The sequence below is a fragment of the Bombus pascuorum genome, chromosome 8, assembly GCF_905332965.1.
Source record: "Bombus pascuorum chromosome 8, iyBomPasc1.1, whole genome shotgun sequence".
Taxonomy (NCBI): domain Eukaryota; kingdom Metazoa; phylum Arthropoda; class Insecta; order Hymenoptera; family Apidae; genus Bombus; species Bombus pascuorum.
In genome coordinates, this window is record NC_083495.1 from 8,504,133 (window position 1) to 8,520,117 (window position 15,985).

At 35.3% G+C, this 15,985-nt stretch overlaps 2 protein-coding genes across 13 annotated transcripts in view; one reads left to right on the top strand and one right to left on the bottom strand.

Moving 5' to 3' along the window:
• The window catches only part of LOC132910002 (mucin-2-like), a 708,972-nt gene that overhangs the window by 71,199 nt on the left and 621,788 nt on the right, over nt 1-15,985 (top strand). The gene's annotated exons all lie outside the window — the stretch shown is intronic.
• Nucleotides 1-15,985, bottom strand: part of LOC132909833 (uncharacterized) — a 123,582-nt gene that overhangs the window by 7,968 nt on the left and 99,629 nt on the right. For 5 of the 12 annotated variants that reach the window (XR_009658623.1, XR_009658624.1, XR_009658622.1 and 2 more), the window contains 4 exons: nt 2,237-3,625; nt 1,848-1,946; nt 881-1,582; nt 79-234 (listed from right to left, as the gene is read on the bottom strand). Coding sequence is in view for 6 of the 12 variants with exons in the window: in XM_060964947.1 (XP_060820930.1) it covers nt 79-234; nt 881-1,582; nt 1,848-1,946; nt 2,237-3,625 (2,346 nt within the window). In the remaining 6 variants the exon portion in view is untranslated. The remainder of the gene's footprint in view (nt 1-78; nt 235-880; nt 1,583-1,847; nt 1,947-2,236; nt 3,626-15,985) is intronic. The other 7 variants (XR_009658625.1, XM_060964952.1, XM_060964951.1 and 4 more) reach the window with 2 other exon arrangements.

Consider the following 15,985-nt stretch of genomic DNA (forward strand, 5'->3'; position numbering starts at 1 on the left):
GGATAAAAACAGGCTCATAGCTCACCACATCCAGGAAGAAGCATCGAAGCAAATGATAATAAAAGAAGCATAACTTACGAGAAAAACCGGCGGCACGCGAGAAGGGGCCATTTTCTGTATTGGACCGCCGGGGACGGGCTCGAACGCACGCTCGCCTGCGCTCCAGATCAGACATTTTGGTTGTGGATCGTCGGGCGATTCGTCGTAATTAAGACAAGTTTCGGTCGAGAGTCTCTGTATACGTCAGAGTTTCAATAACGTTTTCAGGAATGATCGAGTGTGTCATAGAGGATGATTAGATCGGAAACGATTCCACATTTCGATAGATAAGAGTTAACGCACGTTAAGGACGAGTGCTGTCGCGGAGGAAAGCGTGGACCGCGGCGAAGAGAACGACGAAAGACAGGACCGATAGTGAGATTAAAGAACGTTTTGTGAGTGTGACGCGACGATTAGAAGTAGAACCAGCGTTTGACTGAGAAAGAATGGTTATACAATGGTACACGGATGGCGCAAGGGGTGAATAGAGAATAGTAAAGATTAGCGAGTCAGCTGTATAACCGATGAAACAAATAAATTCGATCGACTATAAGTAGCTACAGTGGATGACCCTTGGTCGTTGGTTAACCGGGCTGTCTTTTTGTTGGTTTACGGTGAGCACAAGTCAGCGTGTCGAGACGGGAGAAAATTAGAAGGTCCGAGAGGCGTAGGAGACGGACTCGGTTCGAAGGGGGCCGCAATTAGAAGCAGCAGATATCCCTAACAGTGACTACTGGCCGTCCTGGAGAAGAGGATACTGGTGGACTCTCTACTACATCGGGCCGTTGGACAATGATGACTTCAGCCAGTTGCTCCAAAAAAATTGCTTTACGGATCGTACCTTGCCGTTTTCGGTATCAACAGATGTTGACGCGCGGGCCAGGCTGTAGGAACGGCGTGCAGGGGCGGGCGGTCTTCGAGGAGGAGTCGTCCCCGGGGATGAGGACGTGCCGAGGTTGTTAGACTCCAGCGAGTCTCGGGCGCGGGACAGCGAGGAGGATTTGTTTAAGGAGTCTCGGCTGGAATTGTTACGCGGCAGGGACCTGTTCAGGGACTCCCTGTTTGTCTCCTTGCTGTTTCCAGTCCCGTTATTATTTCCACCGCCGGTGCCGTTGTTGTTGTTACTATTCTTGGTCAGGCTTTTGTTCCCGAGGGAATCTCGATTTGAGTCACGAGCCTTCGACAAAGACTTGCCACCATGACTGTCGCGACTAGAATCACGCGGTGGCCTTGTTAACGACTTCAACGACTCCTTGCTGTCGTTTCTTCCGTGGCTAGGTGGTCTGGGTGCTGCTGCCTTCGTCGTAGTACCGGGTAAAGGTATACGGCTAGGACGTCGCCGGGGCGAAGGTTTCACCTCGACGGCTTGATGATGATCACGAGCCGATTCTGTGCTACTTCCTGGCTCGAGACCATTCTGTTCACACCTTGGCTGATCACCGTCCGCCTCCGGATCTATTTCCGTTGGTGGTCGCTGCTGAAGTCTTTCTAGTACGCGAACGCGCGCTCGTGTACCTTCCAATTCGATGTTTCTCTCCTCCAGCTGGAATATATATTAAGATGTCAAAATTTCGATAGGTACAAGTAGAGATAGTTAAACGAGCGATCTAGAATTTCGGAAAATATATTCGATTATCTATAATTAAAGTGTTATACTATTATGTAATATATTAATGTGTTATATTGAACACATATTATGTACTTAGTATTCATTTATCTAATGTCTATACGTATGAATATTTACGAATTTTCATAATTAATCATTTATCGTATAAACGTAATTAAAATGATGTAATTATATAAATTACCTGGAAACGTAAGTCGTCGTTTTCCTCCCGTGCCTTGTCTAATCGTTCGGAAAGAGTTTCTGTACTTTTTTGTACTTCATCTAACCTTTTTTGTAGGACCTGCAAAATATCGATTTACCTTATAACATTTTCATTTAAATATATGTAAGATTTGTCATACTGGAAGAACTACTCCCAATACAACGATATCTTATATTTCATAGCCTACCACTCAAACACAAAGTTAATGAATTTTTCATATGTTGTTAATTCTTGATGGAAATAACCAACCACTAGGAAAAGTTAACATCAAAATCGATCATAATGCCTTTACTTTATAAATTATATTAAAATCCTAGAAAATTAGATTTTGAAGGAAGAATGAAATTTTATAAATCTCAGCTATTTACCTGATTATGGACGGTAGTAGTGATTAAATGCCGCTGCAGCTCAAGAGGTGAGTTTTCTCGTAGAATGGCAGCTATCTTCTTCGAGTCGACGTCCTTAACGTGCGCAACTCTGGTAGGTGACACAAGGACGGAATCCAACGCACCCAGACGTGCTCTCCTTTCATTTACACTCGCCTCGACATCGATGTCGCGTAGCTCCTCATTATGGGCGGTGACGTCCAACAAAACGTTCTTCTCTATGGTCCTTGTCCGGAAGCGACTTTTATGAGCCTTTGTAGACGTCGCAACCGACGCAAACGCCGAAGACTTGCTTTTAATATTGCTAACGTTATTGCTTTTCGACGGCGAGACGACAGGCGCCGCAGATGCGATAGGTTGCAACCTCTGAGCACCTGGCGCAAGAAAATCCGCAGATGCTTCGCCCAGTCCAGCCCGGAGTCGATCCTCGAGACCAGTTTTCAACGCAGACAACGCAGCCAACTCGGATTGAAGTTCCTGCGCTCTAGCTCGACTGGATATCGTCTCTGCCTCGAGCTCTGCCACCTTGTCCAGAAGTTGTTCCTTCTCCTTCCTCAGCGTTACTACTTGAGAATCTTGGTCTTTGTCCTGTTCATTCTTTTCGGTCGGTATTGTCGTTGTCTTTTCATTCTCCAGACTCGTAACCTTTCTCACAGCATCCAAGATATCGGTAGATGCTAGATCTTCAGACGCTACGCTCTCCAATCGACCTTGCAAACATTCTACCTCTTCTCTAAGTCTGATTCCCTTACGATGGATCACGTCCAGAAGATTCCACAGCTCGTCCTCCGCCTCGTCGAGAACAGTAGGTCTAGGACTATTCGGTCTTGGTGCTATCGCTGTTGAAGCACTGTCCTTGGAAGATGTTTCCGTGCTAAAGCCAGAATCCTGGACCGTGGCGCTACAGTTGTTCTTTGTACCGCCACTGTGCGAGTTACTACGACTCCTTGGTAATGAAGACGACGAAGACTCAGCACCTTCGCGCGGAATTCGTCTTCTAACCTTCCCAGGCTCCCATTCGTTGATTCGTCTCGATGATGGACTGGATAGCGGTAAAGGGATGTGAGAATTTTGGGTGCAGGACGATGATGTCACAGACGCTCCCGCGGATGCCGTCGCGGCCATCTTGTGCCGGAGGTTTGGGAACGTCTCGATGACGAGGTCCCGGAACTCGAGAAGGGCGCCGACCTCATTCTGGAGCTCCTGCAGGGCGATCAAGGACTTCGCCTGCTCGTTTATCAGGTAGTGAAAAGGTCCTGGTCGTAGGGGCATGCAATCCATGCCACCGCCACTGCTGCTGTTTCCACCGCCACTGCTGCTGTTTCCACCGCTTCCGACGACGCTGCCTGTTAAGCCAGTGCCAATGCCACACTATGCAAACAGATGCAAAGATTAAATGTTGATATATATATATATATATATGTATTTCGTTTATCTTTTTATAAGGTTGTCCGAAAAGTTTTTTTTGTTTTATAAGAAAATAATAGACGCACATTGTTTTTTGTTTTATATTAGTTTATTGAATTATGCACGAACAGAAATTGTTGTTCATCTGTTATCACCTTATGAAACGACAGAAACTTTTCGGACAACCTAATACATTTCTTTGTTTGGGTTCGACGATGCAAAGTTTAGAAGTTTGTGATTAATTATTATCGTTAGATGATGTTTTAAGGGTGAGTGATTTAATCAATCCATGTGATTCTATGCACTGAGCAACGTGTTTCGATTTTTTCGAGTTGCAATATCTTTTTATAATAATCAAACATTTCGCAGATCTTCTGCCTTATTTTAGTGTATTCTGTTTTTAGAGAATGAATTTAATTGCGAATCGATTGCAATGAAAATTCTAAAAATATTAAAGGCGCGCTATAGCAAATAATGCAAATAACGTGGAATATTTATTTATCATGTCTTTACTATGAACTTTGTGGCAACCGAATATTTTGAAATATATATATAATATCTATTCAATGCTTTTGTCAATTATAATTTTATTTTATAAAATTATGCTGTATTTTCGTACCGCCTACCTTTTAAACTTTCCTCTCTTTAATACCGTAAATTTAATGACCATGGCATTAGATATAAATGTGTTTAAACAAATTAGTTGGTAGATGATATTGCATGCTTTTATTAAATTTTTCTTATAAAGTAGGCGGTATTCGTCTCGTGTTTAACTTCCATAGCTAAGACGCACGAGCTGTAATAACTTTAAGTTTCTAATTTTTCTAACAATGAGAAATTGCTACTAAATTATAAATTTCATACATGTTTTCCAAGATAATGTTCCGAAAAAGGAAAACTTGCTCGAAAACGTCTTTGAAGGACATTAAGATCATACTCATTTAATCTGCTATAATAGGAACATTATTTACTTTGGAGAAAAGATTATACTTGATTACAGTTTCTTGTTTGATACGAAAGGAAGAATAATTGCTCTAAATAAGCTTTTCTGTGTCGGTACAATGATTCGAGAATAAAACACACTAGTGCAGTGATAAATAGGTAAAATACAGACTTTAAAAAGTATACTTATTTTGTAGTAATATTTTTAATCTCAAAATTGGGAAACAGGTTTCAAAATTCACTATACAACTGGAAAGAAACTCTACGCCAAAAAATAGGTCGAAAATATAAAATAAAGTTGTTTCGTATGTATCTTATTGTTTAAGAGAATTTACCTTGGATATTCTTGCGTGCACCTAACTATGTCATAATCAAACTCAATCTCTTTTTTCATTCTATTTAAAGTCGTCTCGATTACCATGGTCATTTCGAATACAAGGTATCACACGAAAAGGTTCTATTCTACGTTTTTGATTACTTTTCCACACAGAATCACTCCCTTTCCGGCTATAGCGTCGTGATTGCAGGCGCACCCTATATATATATAAAACTTTCGAACAATAATTACTACCAGTTATCCGCTGTAACAGCGAAGAACCAAGCAATGAGAATTTAATACAACGGAAATGAGTTTCTCGATAACTGGTGCTTGCATAATTCAAGTTCTTCAATTAGGGTTCTCATTAATGCAACAATGAAGCCGCAAATGAATAATAATATATGTAAATATTTTATACAAGAAACTGTATTAGTGCATATTACATTACGAATAAAATAAACCAACATTAACTTTTTTCCGATCTTTGCGAAACTCTTCGAAAATTTGTTTAAGTTTAATAAGAATAAAAACGAATTGTTACGGAGAATCAAAGATTTTCTTAAAACATTAAAAGTCCGGTCTCGAGTTTTTGCTTCGTTGAAACGAAAGCGAGATTGGAATACAATAAATTGAAGGATTGCAGCAGGATTAAGAGACATAGGAGTAAATCCAAGGTGTTAGAGTTCCGAAGACATTATAATCACGTTGCGACGATGCAATATGACTACAGGTGAGGACGAGGGTACGAGTTGTATCTAGGAACGACACAAACGCAGGAGAAACGTCAACTTTCCTGAGCGAAAATAACACGTGAGCAGAGATGGAAGTTAATCGCGTACATGCTCACGAAACGCAAAACGCGTGACAGGTGTTGTCGCGTGTGAGACGTGTCTCAGTGTTCTGTCTGTTTCACTCGGTTGTCATCTCTTACATGCCACGGCTCTGCGACACCGCGAGCACGCGAAATCGTCCTGGTAATCTGGGTAATTTATTGCATTCGAAAGTACAATTTCTACCTTTGGTTTGGGTTAGGTTTCTTAAGGCCCTCGTAGACTGATTAATCTATCCTCAGATACATCACTAGCCTTCACAGTATTGATAGGTTATAGACTGCTTATGCTGGATCAACAAAATTTAGAATTTTTAATTTTACTTCGCATTCTACATTTTTGATGACAGAGGTTAGTAATAAAATGAAATAAAATTCTAATTTTAGATTATATCTGGTCCTAATAGCCTAATAGCCTAATGATATTAGTTAAGAGTTAACGTTGATTTTCATATAAATGATATACTGTGGTGTACAAAAGTTTTCAATCTCTGGGCAGCTAGATTTTTCATTGTATATTTCAGAAACAATATTGCAACACATATTACAAAGTTGTTTCGACAGTTAAATTCTTTTTTTATATAACAGTATAAAAATATAAGATATAAAGATAAATAAAAATATGAATTTATACAAACATGCGCCGTTTATTTACAACATTTTATTGTAACAACTTCAAAAAGTAAAAAGCATCAACCTTCCACAAGAAACTAATAGTTCGATCCAATTCCTTTTATCTGATCGAAATAAATTGATAAATTGCAAATCTACTTATCTGTACAGACCTTTACAGTACGCTATTCCTTTCTTTATAATCCATTATCGCGTCGATTTGTCATATTCAACGATCGCAACTGATCGTCTTTGATGCTTCGCTCATGTTTCGAAACATGTTTCTTCCTATAAAGTGTATGAAATATTATGCAAGATTTATTTCAATTACACAAGTAGATATCTACATATCAATAAAGAGTGCATAAAAGAAATATTTCCGATAGCGTTCTAAATTTTTAGATTGCAATTTCTTAAAAACTTGTAATATATCTGATTGAGCAATCATAATTTTTATAAATAATGGCAAGTAACATTTACTTCTTTGAAGTTGCCTAATTAACTCTGATCACTGCGGAACATGTTCTATACCAGTTTCAAAGGTCGAAGCGAAGATTCTAGCAGAAATTTCTCCGAAACTCGTTGAAGAATTAATTAATATCCTTATTGTTTGATTCGCGCTCTCGCTCTGCTACGTTTTCATGCATTTTTTCCTACTTTTCACTGACGTGGAAAGCAGGTAATCAATGAAGTAAAACAATAAGGTATCACGATGCGAGATTTTATACACTCGTTTTGTTTAGTTTCTTAGATCTCAATACGATGTACTTGTACGGTCAATGGCATTTAGAATGGATCGAACTATTCAGTAATCCTTTTTTAAATTTTAATTAGACACTCGAGAAACCCAATGAAGTACAAAGTGTCTATAGTCATCTTTGGAATGCTTCCACGATTTCTATAATTTCGTTGTAATTGTTTTATTTTCACAACGTCTTTCTATTCGTTATTGGTATTACTCGTTACTTTCGTTATTCGTCGATAAAGATCACGAACACCGCGAGTATACTCGTGTCAACTCGACGCGCAACATGTGATCGGTATGCTTTCCAAGGGAATCTGGGGAGAGCTGAAAAATAACGTGTCCGAGTACGCGCGATGAGAATAAAGCGACGAGAATCAGGTTATTGGGGCCTAATATCCGTCCGTTTCTCCGCTGCGAGTCGAGCCGAGCAATTTTCGAACGCGGATTCAACGCGATGAATGAAAACGCATGAGGTTTACGCGTTCGAAGAATTCTCATTCGAATGGATACGAATTATGAATCGAGAGCAGAAATTGCACCATGGTATTGGTGATTTTGTTATCGATTCTCGTTGCAAAGCATGATTAAAATTGATGGTGCCTTCGTGGATTCGATCGGGACGATGACTCAGAAGCACAGATAAGGTTGAATGGTGGGAATGAAGCGAGCCTGATTTCCAATGTAAGTTTTATCGTGGTCGTTATACAGTTTGAAATATGAAGAAGTTAGCGTCCAGCTTTTTATCTATGAACATACAAATGTTGGAGCAGTAGATTGTGATTTAAGATAAGCGGTTAATGCTTTTGATTAATAACTGTAGAGCCGAAGAATTTCATGATGTTCGATATTGCCCTTGTTAATTTAGATCAACAGCAATACGGCTATTGCAACGATTTTCAACCTTTCGCGTATAATAGAAGTAACAAAATAATTATTCAAGTTCTGCGACACAACAAAAAATATATTCTGTTCAAGACAGGATATTCACACCGGATGGCTAATGTTGCTTTTATGCGACAGTCTAAGGGAAAAGAGGTTAATGCTCCTAACTAAATAGGTATTGCACGTTTCAAAAATTCTTGCGATGCACCTGTATGCGGATTAAAAATCGTGATACGGGAAACAGTGTATGTAGGCATGTGATTTTACCTAATCCATGGGCCATAATCGAAAGAAAAAGAGATTTTGTTTCGTTGTTAAATTGAGTATTCTGTTTGAATTTCGAATTCTACTTTTGTTATTTCATGTTCTTTATGAAGGCATTCCATGAATGTAATTTTTATTGCACTATTTATTTCATAAATTAAGAAGTTCTAGACATAGAATTCCGAAGTATATGATTTTAAGCGAATACTTGTCGTACTGTATAAAACTTCTTGTCGTTAGTAAATTAAAAAATCTTTCTCTTCTTTCTACGAATAAGAAGACTTTTAATGTCTTAAGGAAATCTTCAATATAAAATTAAAACAAATTAAAACAAAATCCCACGTATCAATAACGGTTCTATCATATTGTGCTAATACTTGAGGCATTTTTACATTTTAATATTAAACAGGCTAAAAGTGACTAAAAGAACGTAACATGATTAAGTATAAAACTTCCTACCACTAATAAATTAAAAAGCTGTAAACCTAGAATCTTAAATATACGGTGTTGCACAGATTTCTCGTTCTATGATTTACCGGATAGCCTGTACAAGGTGTCCTATCATTTTGTGCGGCACTGTATAAAACGTGAATGTCGCGCGAATACGACAAATCCCTTCCGTGTCATCTGCTCTTTCTAAAAGAGCCGCCGAAGTGTGCGTGCCAAGCGTTTCCGCCGATGTTCGAGCATCGTAATGCATGACACGACTAGTCAAGCGGTAAAGCAGGAAAGTAAGAGAAAACGGGGCTTTTGTGTCAAAGTGCCCCTTGTAATAATTCCCGTAATGAGCGGGGAACAACCGAGAAGAAACGTGGAGGTACAATGCTCGTTGAGCGCGCTCCTTTTCGGTAGCCATGGAAAACACACGGTGTATCCTCTTTCACGAAGTGTGCCTCGATTAATGGAGATTCAAAATGTCATTCAACTGCCGGACCTTTGAAGAGAAGTTGCTGTGCATAGTCGAATTGGAAAGTAAGGCTAGAAAGTAGCGTTTTGATCAATTTTTTTTTCAACTTTGTAGTTTTCTCTTTGTTATGGGAAAATAAAGTGATCCACTTGTGTTGCAATTTATCGTTTGATTTGAGTACATAGAATTGTTAGTTTTGATCAGTTTATTTTCAACTTTGTAGTTTTCTCTTTGTTATGGGAAAATAAAGTGATCCACTTGTGTTGCAATTTATCTTTTGACTTCAGTAGATAAAATTGTTAGATTTAATAGAAAATAAAGATTTTGTTGATTTGATCTGAATTTTCTTTTTATATAATTGTTTCATATATGTGCAACAGTAATTTATTTACAATCGTTATTAATAATTAATTGATATCTTTCATAGAAAAATTAACTGGTTCTGTTAAATCTTCTAAATATTATCTTTTTATGGATCAGGATAATTTAGAACGAGTCTAGATTATTTTAGTGCCTACATAATAAATATTACCGTGTAATTACATAACATAAACTGTAATGTTAATATAAATTATAGCATACGACACCAATCATAAATGTAGATTAATATCTTTTAATATTATACACATCAGCAGTATCATATAAGCAGTTCTGTGGAAGTATACATTAAATGATATATAAAGCTTTCACAGAAAAAGTTCTATGTTTTATCTGTTTCTTGATAAATTATTTTTAATTAGTAAACATTATTAATTGGCAATTTTCAAATGGGAACGAAAAATTGTTAAAACAAAATCCATCTTATCGAGAAGTAATTAATTATTTTCTTCATCGTACTCAACGCGTTACGATTCTTTTTCCGTTTCGCTTACGAACAATCAAGTAGGTAGCTGTTTAAACGTAGAAACGTTACACAACACAATATACGCATGCATTACCGTGCATTACTAAACATAGCTACTTATTTTACTTGCAAACCAACAAATACCTACATGCACCAAATCATCAAGCGCAGATTAAAGAGAAGAGAAACTATTTAAACTAAACTGCGATTTTCAACCGGAAGACTGAAAAATCAGACCAGAAGAAACCGATCAGGATCACACTATCCGAGGGAAAACTTTTTCTCCTGTTTAAGCGAATAAAAGCAAAGCATGTCTCGGCTAACCGATCATTACACAGTTGAATCTCGAAACGAGATAAAATACTCGAAATAATTGTTCGATTACACGTTGTACGTTGTCTAGTATGACAGAGAAAAGGTCAGCAAACTTTCACTGAAGTGAAACCTTATTTTAAGTAAACATTGAAGGGCTGTGATTAAACTATTATTGCATTACTACTCGGCCAATTACCGTGTAATAGACACGCGGACTATTCATTAAAGAAACTGCCTGTACAATTGTTTCACGTCCACATATTGGGGATAGATAAATTACTACTGGAAATACCGTTTTACTCTACCGTATAATCATATTGCTAAATGTATAACACAGTTTCGCAACAGCATCTTATACTTTCTCATAATTTTTTTTTTCGTTGTATGATTCGAAATTTATTTTATCCGAGAGATTGCTATCTATCAGAGTCTAACACTAAAAGTGCAAAAATTTTTTGTCTCTCATATTCCGTTCGAATATATTCTTTTTATTACTAATAATTTACCTTAAAGACAATTTATTATTTCTTTAACTAGTTAACTGCGAGATTTAGTTTTAAATAACTCACATGGGATTAGATCATGGAGTGCGTAAATAAATACAAACGACGACGAGTATATATGTCAAACGCTGTTAACTAATTAAATAAAGGAACTCGAATTTTTCATTGATAAGTTTTCGCAATAAATGTATTTGTTGACGAAAACGATAATTTTTAGCGATTAAAATATATTTATAGTTACTGTATAATTATGTCAATATATTTATAATTATATGTATATAATTTGTAGTATTATTTATCTCAGCTAGTCCAAGTAAATATAATCCTACTGCATCTCAAACTAAATTGCTACTATACAGAGGATCATCCAATATAATTAAGTACACTATTTTATTGTTTTCCCGTAATGTAAACGTTTGCCCAGATTTGTTCAACGGATTCAATATCGAGGAAATATCTCCCACATGAAACGCGTTAACTCGTCTTGAGAAATAAATGCACCGCTTGCTAATTAGTATCAGACAGCACTGAAGTATTACTAATATCGCGAGCGAGCGCAACTGCGTTTAATAAGAGCGTTGCAGTAATTCCGAGATTGTATCACAGATAGAATTATATTATAGAGTGAGCCGGCTACGGAGGTGTAGCCAAATATTTCTGTTGCTAACGGAGATTTTTTTACTCGCGATCTTATACAACTCTAGTAAGTGATAGTTAATAATTTCATTGTGTGAAAAGGCCATGGGATTTTACGATATTTGCTGAAATAATAAACTAACAACAATCTGATCCGGTATCGTCGGAACTTTTCTTTAAATTACTTCGATTTAAGATATATTAATACGTGAGAAGAAATAATAAAAGGAATCATATGAGAAAATGTAGAATCTAATGAATTTTATTACATAACTGCTTGTATCTCGCTATAATTCTCTTTTTAATCATATTATAGCTTCCAGATATTATATGGCTCTTCAAAAACACTTTTAAAAATAAATTCTATATATATTTTATTTATATGTCCAAAAATAGTTCTCGTACAATAACGATTAAAGGAAAAATGGTATAAGAGACAATACATATTACATATTACATACAATATTTTTAATTTAAGATAACTGTGAATAAGATTAAATTCTAATATTATTATTATCGTTCATAATTATCGTATAACGATTATACGTCGTGCAATATTGCCATAAAAAGCTTACTATCGTTATAAATATTATTATAATTTTTGTATATTACAGGAAATCCTATGAAAGTTCTCATGTTTAACTAAAAGACAATTCCAAGCATAATAAGAGCAAAGTTAATTGATAGTCATAGAAAATGTTATATTCTGCACGAGTAGATATAAAGCGATAAAGAGAAACGTGGGAATGCTTCAGCGCGTATTAATATAATATCTATAATACAGGAATCAAAACTGTATTTATATACATACGTATTCGATAATTATGAATTTTTACTACCATATGATATCAAAACGATTAAAGTGAGAATAACGATCCTTCCACTTATGAGATTAATCGAACCATGTACATAATTTGATATATAAATTAGTTTCAATAACTGTGATTTATAAATGGATTATTAAATTGACTCGATAATACGGCATAAATTGGTACGTTTAGAGAAAAGCAATAGGATTTAAAATTAATTTACGAATTGAAAGTCAGGTGTAGAATCACACGATGCAGAAAACTATAATTTTCATAAACAGGTTTCTTGAATGATTGGAAAGTATCGATGAGGAAATGATTGAGGATCACTGTACTATTGTGAATCTCATAAGGTTCGAAAAGGCAGTAGGACGGCAACATTGATGGTAGGCAAGTGATGTGCAACTTCCGCTCTAACGACATTTCCATTGGCTTTCCATGTAATATGTTAATTAATCAATCCTTAAATTTTTTAAAACATTTGAACTTTAAATCATTGAGTAACTTGAGTTATTGGTTTTGTTCAGAAGAAATTACAGCTATTTTATATTGCTACAAAGTTATTATTCGTTAGCTTTCTCTAACATATATTCGATATCATTTAACATCGATAAATCGTATAGCAAGTAAAATATTATACTTGTATTCTGTATATTTATTTATTATTTATTTGGAAACTAAAATAATTTTATTTCGTCTTAATATGAAGTAAACTTAGTATTGAAAGTTATTTTTTAAATAAAAGTAAGAAATTAGTTTTAAAAAAAGTATATATAACTTACTATTTATATATATAATTCAAGTAAAATCAGATTGTATAATGATTTATTAATATATTGTAAAAACATATTAACCCATATATTTATATATATTCCAAGAATATTCCAAGAAAATCGATCCCAAAGGTTTAACATAAAGAGTTTAGTTTTACGAGCTATAAAGATCAAGTCTACTTTCAACGGTAGTATATTTACTTTCACTCTTTATGCTCTTATTTCTTTTATCTTCCTTCGTTTCCTGTTTTATCACATGCTTTTGTGTATCTTGTAAAATAAGATACACTCCGAGCATTAGGGGGTGAACCATTGGAAAGGTTTGAAATGTCAATAATGGTGTGAATCGTCTGATGGGAATGAATTTGTGACATCACTGCTTCTATTTTATTCAGATTTATATAACGTAATAATTTCCTTACCTTGATATTTAATGGAATCAGAGAATACATATTATTATTTTTATTCTTATGGGTATTTTACCTATATCATTTAAAATAAATTTAATAATCAATCTATCAATCTATTCTCACGCGATAAAGATGTAAATCCTATTCGAAGTAATAAAAAAAAATAATAAATACTATGAAAATGGAACGTAGAAGGTTATAAAAAAAGTGCCTAATTGGAAAATAAACACATAATCAAACACGTTTCGCGGATACTAAAATTAGAGTAGAGTACAACATTTCCTTAAACAAGAAGTAGAATAACAGAGTAGAATACGATCATCTAAAGAATAATTGTACAGAATATTGTGAACAAATAAAGAATGAGAGAAGGTACTCGTTCTGGGAACAATATTATAAAATCTATTTTCTTGAAATTGCTTGGATCGATGCTGGGCCGTATCAGAAATAGGCATTCGATCAAGAAGAATGTTCCCGGACAATAGCAGGCGCTAGATGGTGGAGAGAAACGATGAGCAACAAGAAAACGGAACGTAACTCAAGGAACTTGAGGAACACTCGACCCTGAATGAGATCAACGATCGAGTTCAGTGTCAGATCGCTGGAAAAGGAAAACGGGGTGGGTCGAGAGGAGAGTAGAGACGGACATCGTCTACTCTAACCTGTCACGCGCGCCTCGAAATGAGAGTATAGCTGCTTAGTCTGGCCTGCAAAAGCAAGGATTTCCTGATCTCCTGTTTCTGTCTGCCTTCACATGGCAACGCGCGCCGCTCATTAATCTCCCTAGCAATTTTCCTGCAAATTCGTGCTACGCTCTTTTGTTTCGCTCGATTGTTACTAACGACAACCCTGAACAGGCAATTGAAATAATTGTCACGATCTCGCATTAAACTTCCATAAAATTACACAGGGTCACGAAACTACTCGAATACTCGTAGACGCCTCTTATGAATATATTAGATACGTTATGTGAAACATTTTGAAATTTCATTAACATTTTCATGATATTCGACTATCATAATTGGATTGGTAAAGCCTGAAACAAATCCGAAGTATGAAAGTTACAAAATATTTAATACAAGTATATCTGAAAATCTTTTCTTGTCGCTTAATTACTTATATTACATAATTTTTAGTCAATTTGTGTACCTACGTATTCTGAAATAGATCATGGATAAATATATACGTATTAACAATTTGATTTGATCTCCGCAGTTTTTTCGCATTTAATTATCTTATATTTCTACCTGTGGACAACATAATCATTTGTCAATCTATTAAAACATAACATCAAGCAAAATCAGTATTACAGTCGTAAAATAAAATAAAATTACACAATATGTTTGTGATGCGTTGCACATGAAACTGATAGTTTGAAATTAGTATCGGACTATAGTAGTAGACAGGTTGCATAATCTGTGAAGATTCCTCGGATTATTTCTGCATTAATTACAGATAATTGACCCAATTAAATGCATAATCGTTTTGCTCGTCTCCTTGAAATTCAGCACCGTAATGTTCCATCAATTTCATCGTTCTAATCTTCTGAATACAGTAAATTTCAACTATTATGGCTTCTAATTTCGTTTAGAGATAGTACTAGATTTTTATGTTGTACAGAGAAAACAAAAGGAATTAAAAAATAGAAAATAAATTAATTTGTAATGTTTCACTGATAGATATTTGAACGATTTATCAATTGATCGAATCTTTGATAGCAAAAAGATTTAATTTCTGTTCAAATGAACATTCACAGATTTCTACTGATATTCACAATTATTTCCGATAATTTCTTTAACGTGTATTTACATACAAATTACATTTCTAATGAGCTTTATATTACAGTGCTAGCTTCAAACATCAGATTTTAATAGCGAAATGCGGAAATAATATCTCAAATTTAACTTTGATCGACACATTAAAACAGTTAACACAATGCTTCAAATTTTATTAACTCGAAACTAGTAATTTAGCTGTAATCGAGAATCGTTATATTGTTGGAACGAGAAGTTCCTGTCTGGATTCCTGTAATTATCTATTGTAATTTTCAGTTTCAAATACAATATATATGATTTAATTATAGTTACGATGCATAAGTAAGTCAATAAACTTGTAACCCATTAAGGTAGGAATGCCATATTGCTGTTAATTATATTCATACTACAAAGGAAAAATCATTTTAACGTTTCTCTTGAAATATTACACTTCAATAATTGGCAACAAGAAAATAAAACTCCAAATTACCAATATTCAAATGTTTCATTGACGTTCGATAAGTGTACGTCAATTGACATTTAACCAATTACAACATGCTTAGAAGTTTTATGTAATTACCAAACGTAGAATAAGATCATTTAACGTCACTCTTGAAATGTTATAGTTCAATAATTAAATTGTTCATGTTGAAAACGGGTTGTGGACTCTTGAAATGTTATAGTTCAATAATTAAATTGTTCATGTTGAAAACGGGTTGTGGACTCAAATAAACGATGCGACATTCTAAACGAATAACGCACGTGAAGACATACTATCAT